The sequence below is a fragment of the Branchiostoma lanceolatum genome, chromosome 18 (assembly GCF_035083965.1).
Source record: "Branchiostoma lanceolatum isolate klBraLanc5 chromosome 18, klBraLanc5.hap2, whole genome shotgun sequence".
In the NCBI taxonomy this organism is placed as follows: domain Eukaryota; kingdom Metazoa; phylum Chordata; class Leptocardii; order Amphioxiformes; family Branchiostomatidae; genus Branchiostoma; species Branchiostoma lanceolatum.
Window position 1 is genome coordinate 10,703,620 of NC_089739.1, and position 13,730 is coordinate 10,717,349.

At 42.4% G+C, this 13,730-nt stretch overlaps 1 protein-coding gene across 2 annotated transcripts; it reads right to left on the bottom strand.

Annotated features, from left to right (window-relative positions):
* Window positions 1–307: 307 nt before the first annotated feature.
* LOC136424264 (uncharacterized) lies at window positions 308–12,985 on the bottom strand. 2 transcript variants are annotated; one of them, XM_066412796.1, is made up of 6 exons: window positions 12,827–12,985; window positions 11,723–11,928; window positions 9,082–9,183; window positions 1,597–1,782; window positions 1,089–1,148; window positions 308–739 (listed from the first exon to the last, which is right to left on the bottom strand). In XM_066412796.1, exons 1-6 carry the CDS (start codon window positions 12,843–12,845, stop codon window positions 512–514), a joined length of 801 nt encoding a protein of 266 aa, XP_066268893.1. In that variant the 5' UTR covers window positions 12,846–12,985; the 3' UTR covers window positions 308–511. The 2 variants fall into 2 exon arrangements, with proteins under 2 accessions (XP_066268893.1, XP_066268894.1); XM_066412797.1 differs by lacking the exon at window positions 1,089–1,148 and having other exon boundaries at window positions 311–739; window positions 12,827–12,967.
* Window positions 12,986–13,730: the final 745 nt, after the last annotated feature.

Genomic DNA, 13,730 nt, shown 5'->3' on the forward strand with positions numbered 1-13,730 from the left:
TGTGTTCTTATGATACACAATAAATACTATGTCATGCTGACATGAATATTGCACACGCACACATTTTGTCCTAACTAGCAGCATTTACAATAGCGTGTGTCTGGGTCTCTATGCAACAAACTTCGCACGATTCATGAGAAGTATAAAAAATATACAAAATTCCGTATTAAACCCTTAACAGTATCAAAATACTACCGATCACTTTGGAAACAGGTAATAGATACACTTAGAAGGAATGGTTGCCCGGCAACCAGGGTTCAAAGTTCAAACACGGTCACGTGAGAGAGGCAGCCTTGAGGCCGCCATTTTGGATTACGTCACAGCTGATACGGCCTTGAACAGAGTAAAAGTTACCTGCGAATAAAATCACTGCTTATGCTACCCGCATGAAAATATTCTAGAGTTTTCTGTGGTTTTTTTCTTCATATTGGCACGGAATTCAATGGTCGTTTTCCTTGGCAGATGTCTAACGTCATCAGATATGTGATGATGGGCTCAACAATTGATGACGTCACGACCGTCTCCCGGTGTGGGTTGGACTCCGTGTCGTTCTGCGGCAGCCATTGTTGTAGCGAAGTTTCATGAAGTCTCGTTGAACCCTCCTTAGAAAGTCCACGAAGTCTCGAACAATAATATGGTCTCGGAGACTGCGGTCGTATTCGGACGGCGTTTCGGACAGATGAACTGGCGCTGGCGTCGCGTTATCCGTCTCATCATTCTCAATCTCCATCAAGTGCATCTGTATAAACATAAAAACGAAGAACAAATTAGCATAATGACAACCTTTTCTTTATAACAAAACCCACCATACTTGCAATTTCAATTTCTTCTTACAAAATTGAGTCAAAGTGTTCCGAAGTTCTTTGCCGAAGTTAGTTTTGAAAATAAAAGTTATTGCACTTTGCTTTCTTCGTTTTCGCACGTTTTGCACCTTAAGTCCTTCAAACTTCTTCAGGCTTTTTAGGTTAGATATGTGAGTATTTCCCACACCTTTCCCACTTTCCACACCTTATATACTGGAAGGTATTATACAACAGTAGAGCCCATGACCACACCAAAGCAGGGCATAATGTTACTGTCGTCCATACCTTTGTGTCTGTTTCTGTATCATTATCGCATAGGCATGTGACATAGGACCATGTTGTATTCTGTGGATGTATATACAGTATGTACAGACTAAGTCATCTTGAAAACTAGTAACGAATGTTTTATGTTATCTACTTATTTCTTTTATCTAATTTTACAAAATTTGTGGCATTTGTTCCTTTTCAACTACCAGAGGTGTCATTTATTCCAGGTGTATATCAATTTCATTATAATACTTATACCTTTCCTTTTTAGTTTCGTTCCTCAATATCATACATGCATGGTTTCTACTTTAGATTTCCCCCGGTTACCTCAGGATGGTTTGCGCGTCTTTTGTGGAATTGTTATGTAGTATTTTAGTTCTTTACGATATTGCACTAACGTTTATAGTTGTGCAATTATTTTTTTTTGCTCGGCGAACACAGAAAGAAACTACTGATATATACATGAGGATCGCACACAAACAAACATAAGCACACCCCTCCCCCATTATGACTTTAAGTTCCTTACCGTAGTACTAATGGCGCGCATCAAGCTTCTCGTGTGCGAAAGGACGTTCTGTAGTTGCCTGGACAACTTTTCTTCCAACCTCCCTGCTTCTCTCACCACAGCCTCGCCCTCATCTACCTCCAGCACGTCTAAGAACGGGTAGAGTTGGTGGAGGTTGTGTCGCATGGTCGTCAGACGTACTTCACTCTGTAGAACAACGGGGAAAGAACAAAAACATGATAAGTTAACTGTTCTCTAATGCTGTGAATACAAAATTTATGAGCGCCATTTTGAAATGTACTCTCGCGAGAGCACAGCCATGTGAGAATGTACACGAGCTGGGAAAGTCAGTTTCCACACTTCAAGGACCAAGGACATTATATAGTCTTTTTAAAGTTAGGATGGACAGTGTTTCCCTTACTATTGCATTTACAAGCATCACATACGTCGGGTCTAACCTCTGAACTTTTGCCCTTTTGTGAGACACCAGGAAAGCGCTAGAGGGCTTATTCTATAATTAAAACTAGTACATGCCAAGATACCCCATATTTGGTAAGAGAATGCCATTTGTGAGAACATGACCAAATTTGGTACAATTCTATGGAAATCCTTATAATTCATTGTCATCACTGGTGACTTTACCATATTTGGTATGCATGCTATTGACATAATTATGCGACGTCAGAGAAGCATTATCTCATAAGAGGATTGACTTTGTCGTGACGTCATAGCACGTAGACGATAATCCAGTGGCTATTGTGAGGGAAATTGTCTGACATGCGTGACAATGTTGACTGAAGGCGCTAATTACAAAACAATTTGTCATTGTGCGTTGTTTGTTTGCAAATAAGCCTAACAACATAATACGATACTAAGTAACTTTAAGAGCTTGTAGTTAGATATGCTCTGCTAAGGTGTGACAGGGGCTTGGTGTAATTGCAATACAACCAGCCGCTGTTGCATGCTTGCCAAGCCGGCGTGTTACGCCCAAAAGACGGTAACCGTGGTTACGAGACTCCTCCCGGGGTGTCAGACTGGGAGTCTTCGGCACAGGAAGCTTCCATCCCCGCCTTGCTGACCAACCCGACCCGGTGATTTTGCCTGCCTTAATTCAATTGTTGCTTAAGCTTCCAGGGGACTGAGGCAAAGTTTCCTCGGGGGCATGTTGACCTATGGCCGAAGTGCTGGCCTGTACAAGCCCCGGCAAGTCTGCATTCCGGGTTATCACAAAGACGGTCTACCACGGTTGTTCAACAGTTATATGTACATGTATACTAGTCGTAAAATTTCTGCTGACAGAAATGCAGTTGGGAGGGGGGCAGAAAGTGACCTTAGTTGAACTCAGAACTTTTCTAGGGGGCGCTTGATACGACCACTCAAGGTGGGACAAATAATCCAAAGAATGCACCGAGACTAACATTTTGACAAGTATTATTCAACGTATAGTTGGGGGTGTGTCGCTTTAACATATAGGGAGTGTTGGAACAATAAGCCACGTTCAAATTATATGACCCGAGGTCAATACGGCAATGCTAAGGATTGAAAGTATGTACTTAGAATTCCTATGAGACACTAATTAACTTGACAACTAGAACATTCTGTGAATGCTGGAAGACAAAAAAATGGCGGACAGTACAATAAATATATAGGACCTGGTGGAAATAATTGCGAAGGAGTGGTCACCAACCCAGCATTGTCGGCGAACCTCAAAAGGTCTCAGGGATTCCCCCCTCCCAAAACTTGTAATTTTCCAGACCATTTGTTCTATTACATCTCTGTATACGTACGAGCTAAACATACCGCACCTATATAACTCGTGACAATGACAAGTCGAGCTTACCGTTTTGCAAACACACAAGCTACATACCAAAGCCAAAATTCCTAGATTGTCTATATTAAACATTATATTGGCTTTCTTTCTTCCAATTGTTACGTTGGCCTAACATCTTGATTCATAGGTATGCTACAAGCAAAGCCTCGAGGGTGCACGAGATTTCTGACTTAGGTGAGAAACGGTAGATATGAAAAGAATGCAGGTGAGAAATGTTAAGTATGCCAAAAGACAGGTATGATCAGGCGACTTCCTGTGCGTTTCCTTCAAACTCGGTCGAGGTGTCATCCCGTCTTCAGGCGCACCTGTGCTAAGACTTTTGACCGTCTTGGAATGTTGGAAGTGGGCCAAGGAAACTACCTTTGGGCACACACGCCGGAAGAACGGCACAATGACATTTCCTTGAGAGGAACAATAACCCGTCACGTATATTTTACGGTATCGTCGTACATCCTGACATACTGTCGTCGTCCCATTGTTTACAAACCAACACTCCACGTACAGGCGGACATGGGCCGGCATAGTTTACTTTCCGCGTGTATTGACAGAAAACAAACCGGAGTTTACATATACAGAGAGTGGCATTTTGTTGTGACGCAAAACATCTCACGGATCAGCGCAAAAACATTATCCTTGTTTACAAGCAGTGGAAGCACCTTAACATTTCACTCGACCGCAAAAATATAGACAAATGATTCAAAACACAGGCATCCCGTCTGCCTAGAAACTGACCATGAAATAACAACATTTTCATGATACTAATATTCCTTCAACGGTTGTATAGTGCTGGTCTGTGTACACATACAACTTTTTCACGCAATATTGTCCTGTAAGCTTCAAGATTTGGATCAGTGGAAAAGGACATTACACACGGGTATTCGGAAGTGTGTTCTTATGACCTTTTGGGGGTCGGATGCACTTGATGACTAGCTTATGATTTCTAAGACGTCCTCTCTCCTTCCAAGACACGTGCGGTGACTCTCTCTCGACAAAAACATTTTCCTCACGGGATTAGGATCTCTGGCATACTTGGTGTATACATGGTGATAACACGCGCGTGTCTTGGCTTGTTTTTGTTTTGAACAGATCGGAAGTGAGAAACAACCCGGCATGACCCAAAACATTGGCGACCCCCGAATATGCTGGGTGAAACGTCGTGACCTGTGGTTTGACAGGGCAAGTCAGGATTTCAACAACGATGACTTTTTCAAACGTCCAAGAAGATAGCCAAGCAGTGGTGGGAGGGGGGGGGGCGCTCGTGTCAACAAAGAGCTATGTAAAAGTTTAAAACTTGCATGAACGAATTGACGGTTAAGAATGTTAACCACCCCTTTAGGCAATTTGATAAGGTCAAACGTGTAGGTTTTTTGAGCAGATACAAATTGACATTTAACCCGATATGGCCTAGAAACACACGCAGTGCCTCGTGACATACTCCGACTATCAAATTCAACTTTACCGTCAAAGGAAATCCTAAAGCTAACTCAAATACGCCTCCTCTATCATTATACACGGTGTGGACTCACTTAACTCTGTCTCTTATAAGGCATAGAAGAAAATTGCACCTTATATCACAGCATTGCGTAACGTCGCCCCAATTGCAAATGTCTAAAGAAACACAGATACACAAACGCTTGCTTTCAGTGTATCGAGAATAACACAGCGTATCGCTAATCGCAGGAAATTTTCCTAGTTACAAACGAAAACATTGCTAAGACTTCCTGAGAACCAAAACCTATAAAATAGGATACAAAGTAACGAAGAGAAAGAAAGTCTACTACATAAAAAGGGCCAACCGGGTGTGTACAAAATAAGATCGGTGTCTAGGTTGTTTCTAAGGTCACAGGTGCAAAATCCTTTCAACTGTAAGTACTTCTCTTGCCTTCTCTTCGAGTTGGAATCCTATTTATAAATTACGTACAGGAAACGGTTAAATATAGTCCCCGTGGCTGATCTGTTGCAACTCTTCTTCTCGTGTTGATGTAGTGTAACGAAACGCCAGGTCAATGACGTAAAAAGATTAGGATTGCGAGGAGGATTAGAACACTGGGACCGACTACATTGCACCATGTCCGGAGTAAAACACACCGACAAACTTCGCGAAATTCCTCGGTAATTGACCTCTTAACCAATACCTCCCACGCTAAAGCTAAAGCTAACTTCCAGGAGAAATAATCTTCAAACGCCGGTGTCCACACACATCAAACATACTGTTGGTTTTTGTCGGGCGGAAAGACAACCTGAGTACGAAGTACTACAGTCTGTTCATTCACGTGCAGAGCGAGACCACGGGAGTTTGTGAAGTCTCGCAATCGGCGAGACCATCATGGGTGGCGGGCGGGCGGGCTAGCCCTTCCCCCCGTCGGTACCGAACCGGACATTCCTGAAATCATTAGTTCCCGACAATAGGAACCGGAACGAAACGTTAGATCTCTCCCCCGACCTCTCACTTCTAGTGGCGGGACATCATCCTAGACTTTGACATTTCTTACCACCGGGGGGTTAAACGTTAACATACAAACGTGGGACATTTTGTAAATGTTGGGTTTGACCGCGGATGTCCCTTTTGTGGGCGAGTCTTGGCATTCAGTCTATAGAAGTTAGATTTACTAGCTGGATATGCACGCACACATTTAAGTTCCAATTTTGGAGTATACAATTTTTTTCAAAGATTTGTGTTGTTCAAATCTTGATAGAAAGCTTGAATAGAAAGCCTCAATATTTGAGGAAACTTTTTTGAGTGACCTTCAAAAATGGTGACATTGGAAAGTGTCTTTCATTTCAAATCTTAGAAATTACAATTCTCCAATTACAAAGTGAAAACAGAAGTAAGAAATGTAATTGTTTTTCAGCGTAAAATGTTAACTATGACTCTGTTAGGTAGGGATTATCTGGGACGTGCTTGTGTTGACCTTGACGGTGTTTTAGTAACCTGCTGACTATGCCAGACGTCTAGACATGGCAACCACGTGAAAAATCTGTTCAAAGGCTCCCAGACGAACCCCCTGTAACATATCCTATCTTTTCTTAAAATGTCTCTTTATATATCAAGAAGCAAGAGTCATTGATTTAACTTGATTTAGTATTGAGGGTATTTTACGTGGTTTTATTCTCTTTGAAAAACCTGTCTGGCTCAATAGCAAACTTTTTGGCTGAACTGACATTCAATCAGAAAACAACGAAAAGGACCAAAGCAAGAAACCTGTTTGGAGGCTACTATATTTAGCAAGTTGGGACAGGTAGATACAATAAAGGTCTTCATTCACTCACAAAACAACTAACAGTGACAAAGTGGCCAGGTGTGTAGTATAATTGTTTCCTTAACACTTTGGTCTTTCACAAACAGACGACTTTGCAGTAATTTTTGAGGAAGCAATTTTGTAATTTTCTTGACCACTTGATTTGAAGATGCTGGTCTTGGCTGCTGGTTATTTTAAATGTCTAGACGAACCAATCATCGATTGAAGACGTGTGGTAAGAAAGAGGGTTGTTGTTCTCAATGATGTCTTGACTTAGGACCCCTTCTATTGGCAGGAAACGGCCAAATGATCGATTGTTACCATACATTGCCATTCCGGAAGAGGTCTTGAATTAGTCTTATCTACAATAGAAGGTGTATGTTGTACATAAGGCTGCCAGTGTGTCCGAGTCAATCCACTAAGCTCTAAATCACCCTCAATTGTGACTTTGTCCGACCTGACAATTTGGTTCGACTTCTAACGCTTCCACCGCCGTTATTTAACGAGATTTTTATATTAAATCAATTACATGACATACATAATTAAAGGTTTCGGTTACGCTTCAAAAAGGGGGAACGGATTTGTTGTATTTTTGAAGCGTTAACGTGATTTGGGCTCGTCATGGAGAGTCTTTTGAGAGATCGGCCCGGTCGCACCCGGCTTAGGTGCTTCGTTTGTTGAGCAAACAGAACCTTGTGTATCCAGGGTTATCCGAGATGACTTTCGCTCGCGGCCTTTTCTCGCTCGAATAGAGTCCGCGCGTGTAAGAGTAGCTTTCACTCAGTTAGCCCTCCAGCCACAATTGTTCCTACACTACACAAAACAGCCGTCAGACTTGTAGCGCTACCGTTCACAATGGTGTACAAATCCTGTAGCTACGCACAGACCTACAGATCAAATCCTGACAACTGACACTGTATGCTGGCCTATTGCTCTTTTAGGGAAGCCAAGCAAGTTACGGTAGAGTAGGGTAGTTTTTGGGTTGTTCTCTCAGCAACAAAGAGGCGATTCAAACCGCTGGAAACTATTCTTTCTTCTCTAGCGCGTACGTTTAAGATGTCACATTGTAACAGCTGTCTTGATCGATATCTATGATTCTTTCTCTCAATTAGACAGCCGTTCTGGATATGTCATTTTTTCCCTTTTTTTTGATCATCCGACTTTTCTATAATTTCCTACAGGTGTGGACGTTTAGACAGTAGGTACATTGTGTCGTTTGAAAGGACGACACGGCACTATATAAAACGTGCTCTCAACCTCACCAAAAGGACCTATAATTGGCACAGACGCAAAACCCAGAGGGTTGACCGGTTTCATACAAAGAGACATCCCGGGTCAGAAAACAATTATAGGTCAGTTTTTACGTCACAGGACCCCCTCAAAAGGGCAGAAAGGCCTATTTATAGACCTCTTTATATCAGTGTAGGAAGCACGTCAAAACTGTACTCATTTAAAGGACTGCTACGTAAACTAGAAGTTGACACGAATACAAGAAGCGATAATGTTTGTAAACTGTCACGTATAATAGGCATTATATTTACAAGGTAAATACTTAATGCTTATAATATTTTTGAAAAGACTGTGATTACGATGTAAAATGCATCATTTACGTCAGGGGTTAATGTTCTACAGCACGTACATTTAGAGGGTTAATCTACTGTTTATACATCCAGGGGGTTAAACTACAGCTTGTCTATCCGTAGGTCTCCAAAAACTGTCGGAAGAGCCGGCACGACTGTAGAGTTGACACACTGATCCGAAAATGTCAAACAATGATCTTGTCTTTCTTAACGACGTAGACAAACTTTCCCCAAGAATTTCCCGGTTTCAGTTTATTTTGTACATAGCCTGTTTCCCGGCCGGGGCATACCTTAAATACCTGGGCTTCTTCTCTGCTATTTTTACCTCAGGTAAGCCCTTAAGTCTGCTTAAACACCTTCCTTTCAATTAAGAAGATTTGGAAATATTTTCTCCGATAGGTTACTATTTCTATAGAACCACCCGATTAAAATTCCGACGGAAAAAACGTCGAGCGCGGAAGTAACTATAGACGTGGTAAACATCCTTATTACTCAAACGTTTAATTATCTCTAAAGCCCGTGTGCTCGTGATAGGTATGTTTACATTTCAGAGAGACCGCTTATCATGTTGTTAGCAGTGTAATGGATATGATGGTAGTCTCTGGGTGGCAGACAGAGAGATTTAAGTGTAATTCTTGTTTCTTTCACTGTAACTTTCTGTTCACTGTTTTCACGGTCACCTCTGTACCGTGAACTTATCATCACCGTGAAAAAAATGTTGTAATCATTTATGATTCCTTCATTCTGTAAATCACTTGGCGCCACCGTGAAGTTAAAGTTCAGTGAAAATGTCCATTTTTTTCACACCGTAAAATTTTGCTACCGTGAAGATAAAGTGAATTACAGTTAAACTTACGGTTAAACTCTCCCAGTCTGTGAAGGACGTACTGAGTTCAGGAAGCCCTCTTAGCGTCAGGTCTCGGTTGGAGTATTCCGGGTTGCCGAACCTTAGCTCATTCTGCAAGGATAAGAACAAAAACACACATTAATAATATATTTACGATCCTAAAATATACGTTTTATATAGTTCTAACTGCATTGTATTATATATACTTGTAGTAGAAGACTTTGCGAATACTGTAGTATATGAATACGGTTATATAGCGGAATGGATCTTTCTACAAGTATAAAGGGGGAGGGCTTGGCGGATGTGCATATAGGTATTTCCAACTAGTATCTTTAGCTCTTTGAAATACAAATATCTGAATGTATAAGGAAGAAATAGACGGTCTTTTCTTACGTCCACATACATCATCTTTAAGATTCATATCTTGTCTTCAAAGATTTTTCGCAAACTTTTCTTTACAGATGTATTAAGAGAGGGAGACCTAGACTAATACATTTCCGATATTCAAATTAGGGACTCCTTGTCATATTTCCCCCTTGTCTACTTGTCCGTCCATACTCCTTTCCTTATATGGTTATACGACAAAATCAATACTCGATCAATATTCAGATCTCGTAAGACGAATCCACTTTTAGGGAGGGACCGGAAAAAATTTTGTCATTTTTAAGTTGCGTTTATTTTTCATATTATGTAGCGAATGATCTAATTTTCTGACAGTTTGGTTTGGCTTTAGATGTGACAATACTGAGGTTTTGTGCGTTAGCATAATAATGCGTGTAATATCAAAATGATGGAAGGCGTAAAACCTCCATATTCATAATCGGCCCTCCCAGTCTCGCGTTTACGCCGTGACCCCGTACGTTGGGCCAGACGTGAAGTGGGCTGAGATTAAATTTTTTGAGCCTCCGCAGATTTTCAGTTGGCGGGAAAATCATGAATAATTAACGCCCCAGTAACCCCCCGCGACGCCCCCGACGAAATTGTCTGGCCGCGGCGGTGTATGGTGGAGGGGGTGGTACTAAAGCTATGGATACATTACCCGAATGTGGGCGTCTTTCTCAAGGATTTTCTGGACTTTACGTCCCCTACGAAGAAACCAGGTATCTGTATGAAGATTCGTGTTTGAACACAAAGCTAATCCATCACTAAGTGCAGAGCTCTTTAGGCAATTTGAGAGCATGGGCTAGGCTTGGCGACTGTACTCTTTTTGAGTCACCGGCATGAAAACTCAGACGCCATGGGCGTATACTATATAAACATATCGATAGAAAAATACAATATATTTGATACCATATTATCATTATCACTTTCATAGTATGGTATCGTGTTGCACTTGTATATTGAGGTAGATTGTGAAATTACAGGTGATTACAAAATTGACATTTTCTTGCGTCACTTTTGACATCTATTAAAGCCTGTGCAAATTGCAACCAGGCGTCTAACAGAGTGTTTAACAAATAGAGGGGGCAACAGACATTAGGTCTTAGATAATTCACTGTTTACGCAATATTTGACCTTTTTAACAAGCTACAGTTCATGAGAACTATATCAGAGATAACGACATGTGTTTGTCTATAGTGATTTTGTTTCTGTAGATTAAGAAATTAGGGCGCGGATATTTTGGTTCCTAAATTTGTTTCCACCGTATCAGAAATACCGTGTGAGGAATTTGAGAAGATATATGCCAGACCTGTAAGGCAGACCACAAGTATGGGTGATCAGGCCGCCATTTCGTGGAATTGGTACCATGCCGTTGCCGAATTTAGGTACACATATGGTTAGGCGTTGTCATTGCTTGTTAAAACAACGCCGCTGGATGTAAAACAGGGTGCATATTTAAATCACGCAATGGCCGCTGCCTGTGACACCGCCACACACACAAAACAGCCCCATGAAAATACCTCATTCATTCTAAACTGTGACAAGCTCTCACCGCATGGCAAGGCGGCAGCGGAAGTGATTATTGGCTAACACCTTAAAACGCTTGACATGTCGTCCGAAAACTTTGAAAGCGAGACAGTCTTTTGTTGTGCGACGGTTCGAGGGATTCGTTTGGTGGATTTTTGTTTACCTATGGGGTCATGACTGGGGGGAATTCTATCTCAGCGCCCGACGACGTCAAACAAAATACGTGTACCGTAAAATGAGAAATCTTCGCGTTTACCTTTTTTTCTGTGACCTCTTTTAAAAACCATCGCGAACACTTCTTCTTTAACAGTAAAACCCTACATATCAGTTTTAACCGCGAGCTTACAAAAATGACGGAAATACTCCATTTTTATCCCTATCGCGAAATTAAATCCCCGCCAACAGTTTTCCCATTTACAGTAACAAGGGTGGGTTAACAAGCGACGAGGTCAACAGACTACAAGCCCAACAACTTGGGTAGCATAGTTAAACCGCGTCACCAAACAGTCGTGTAGTTATATGTATCCAAACACTGGCCTTGTAGTACATGCACACATGTTACTGTCGTTTAGCCCACCCATACACAGTAAGAACACGTGCAAGCGGTGAGAAAGGAAATTTAAGACAGAGCATGCATTCCTTTCCCCCTACCACAAGTCTAAAGCGCCCGATAATAGCCCCCAACACGACAGGAAATACCGAATAAAAATTTTCTCGAAATAGAAAATCTGCTTGTACTTACGAAGTGTTTAAAGAATTTTTCCGTGGTGAGAAAAAGTCTGTGGACGATGCGGACATTCTCATCGAGCTGTTCGCAGGCCGTTCTTCTTTCTGTTCCCGCCGACCTTGTAGTTGTGGGAGGGATGGGGCTGGAGTCGCCGACAGCGGCCATGGTAAGCAGTAGCAGCAAGCCGAACGCAGCGAGCTCGGAGTTGTACCCTCGGAAATCTAGAGGTTAAACAAGAGCGGTGAGTTTAGGACGAGGTTGTCGGTGCAATCCGTGCTGCGCCAAGGCTTGCTGCGCGAGTAATTCTAGCTGCTCTCTACGGGGTGCTATTTTAGGGCTGTTTCCAAGCGCATTTATGCATGCCTCGGCACAGCGTGCCCCTCGATAAGCAGTACGCCGGGAGAGTAGCTAGTCAAACAAGTCTGTCAGTCCGGCCCGATCGTTCGTCAAGTGGAGGTATGCGGAGCATGAATACATGACCCGGGGGACGCCTTGCCGGCTCCGGCCGCGTGTCGCGTAACACGCCACCGAACAGGTTTCCGTATAGTAACACGTGTATCGCCTACTCTACACTACCCGGCTGCCAAAACTCACAACATTTCCTGCGATGTCTACTAGTCAACCAACATTGCGAGAAAAAAAGGAGGGAGAATTCTACGATAGCTGAGCGAAGGGGCGACTACAAACCGCCCCGTCGGCCGAGAAGTGCAGCGCCGTAAAAACGTTCGGCTCGCCTCGACAATGTTCGGGAAACGTTCGTAATAAAATGGGCACGTTACAACATGTTGTGTTTTCCACTAGCAATGATCGGTTGTACGTTAGCATGTAAACAATAGCAAAGCATCGCTTTAAACAACATCATAGAATAGTTTTACCCTCAAAAATGTCTTAATACTTGTGGGTACATAAAATTGGCGCCCGATACGAGTAAAAACACGAGGAATCAGAAAATACACGAAATCCTAAAAATTATCATAAATCGTAAAAATCACCAACGACGTGAAAAATTCTCACCATAAGAATTTAAAGAAACCTTAAAATAGCTAAGAAAGTCGAAAAGAATTAAGAAAAATCTCGTAATGCTAACACGTGGAAAAGATCCTATGCTGTAGTACTTACGGAATGTACACTTGGCCATAGTTGCATAAAAGTTGGATCGAGGTAGTAAAAAAACCTTGTTCCCACACTGGAGGTGTTTCCTCGACGCCGTCTACACTCATTCATGCCGTCCTGCGAACGTGCTCAACTTTTATACCCGCAAGAATCGGAAAATCTAGTCATTTCTTTGTGATGACATCACCCTGACATCACTTTCGCACGTCGTTTTGACATGCAGATTGGCGGCACGCGCGAAAAAAAAATGGACCCAAATTATGTCTACCCCGGAAGGCCGGAGGATTTCCGACCTTTGCCGAAGAGCCGAAACGACCAGTTCCGGTGAGACCCGAACAACGGGTTGATCGATGAGTAAGGAGTGATCAAAACAAATCGAAGATGCCTAATGGCTTTTCACGCTTAATTTCAATATATATTCAACCGTCTTTCAGCGGCTTCCGCCGGAAAATAGCTCTTTGTATTTTACACCCGGGAGTATTGTACATTGAGAGGTCATCGACACCAAACGTCAGTCATAGTCGGTGCTTCCAGACTCGCCGTTTCTCCGAAATCCTTACAGCGCTCGCATTCTCTTTTTGACGTCCATTAATTTTTAAAGGGGGAAGCCTCGGTGAGGTATCCGAGAAGCCAAATCTCTCGGGACAGGGTTAGAGCAATGGCGAACCTTTTTTCTCTCTCTCTCTCCGGAAGTGGCCTATCTTTTGAGACGAATCATAAGTTAGGACAATGCATTTGTGTCTAGAGAAGACAAAAATAAAGACATTAGGACATTTACCCTGTAGCAATAGGTCGTTAATCATTTAGAGTGATGATTGCTAATTTTCTGGCTGCACCGAGTCACCCCCCTCCCCATTCTAGTAACAGGTCTTGTTTCTTCCGGTGGTTTCGTGACGTAGCGCATCCATAT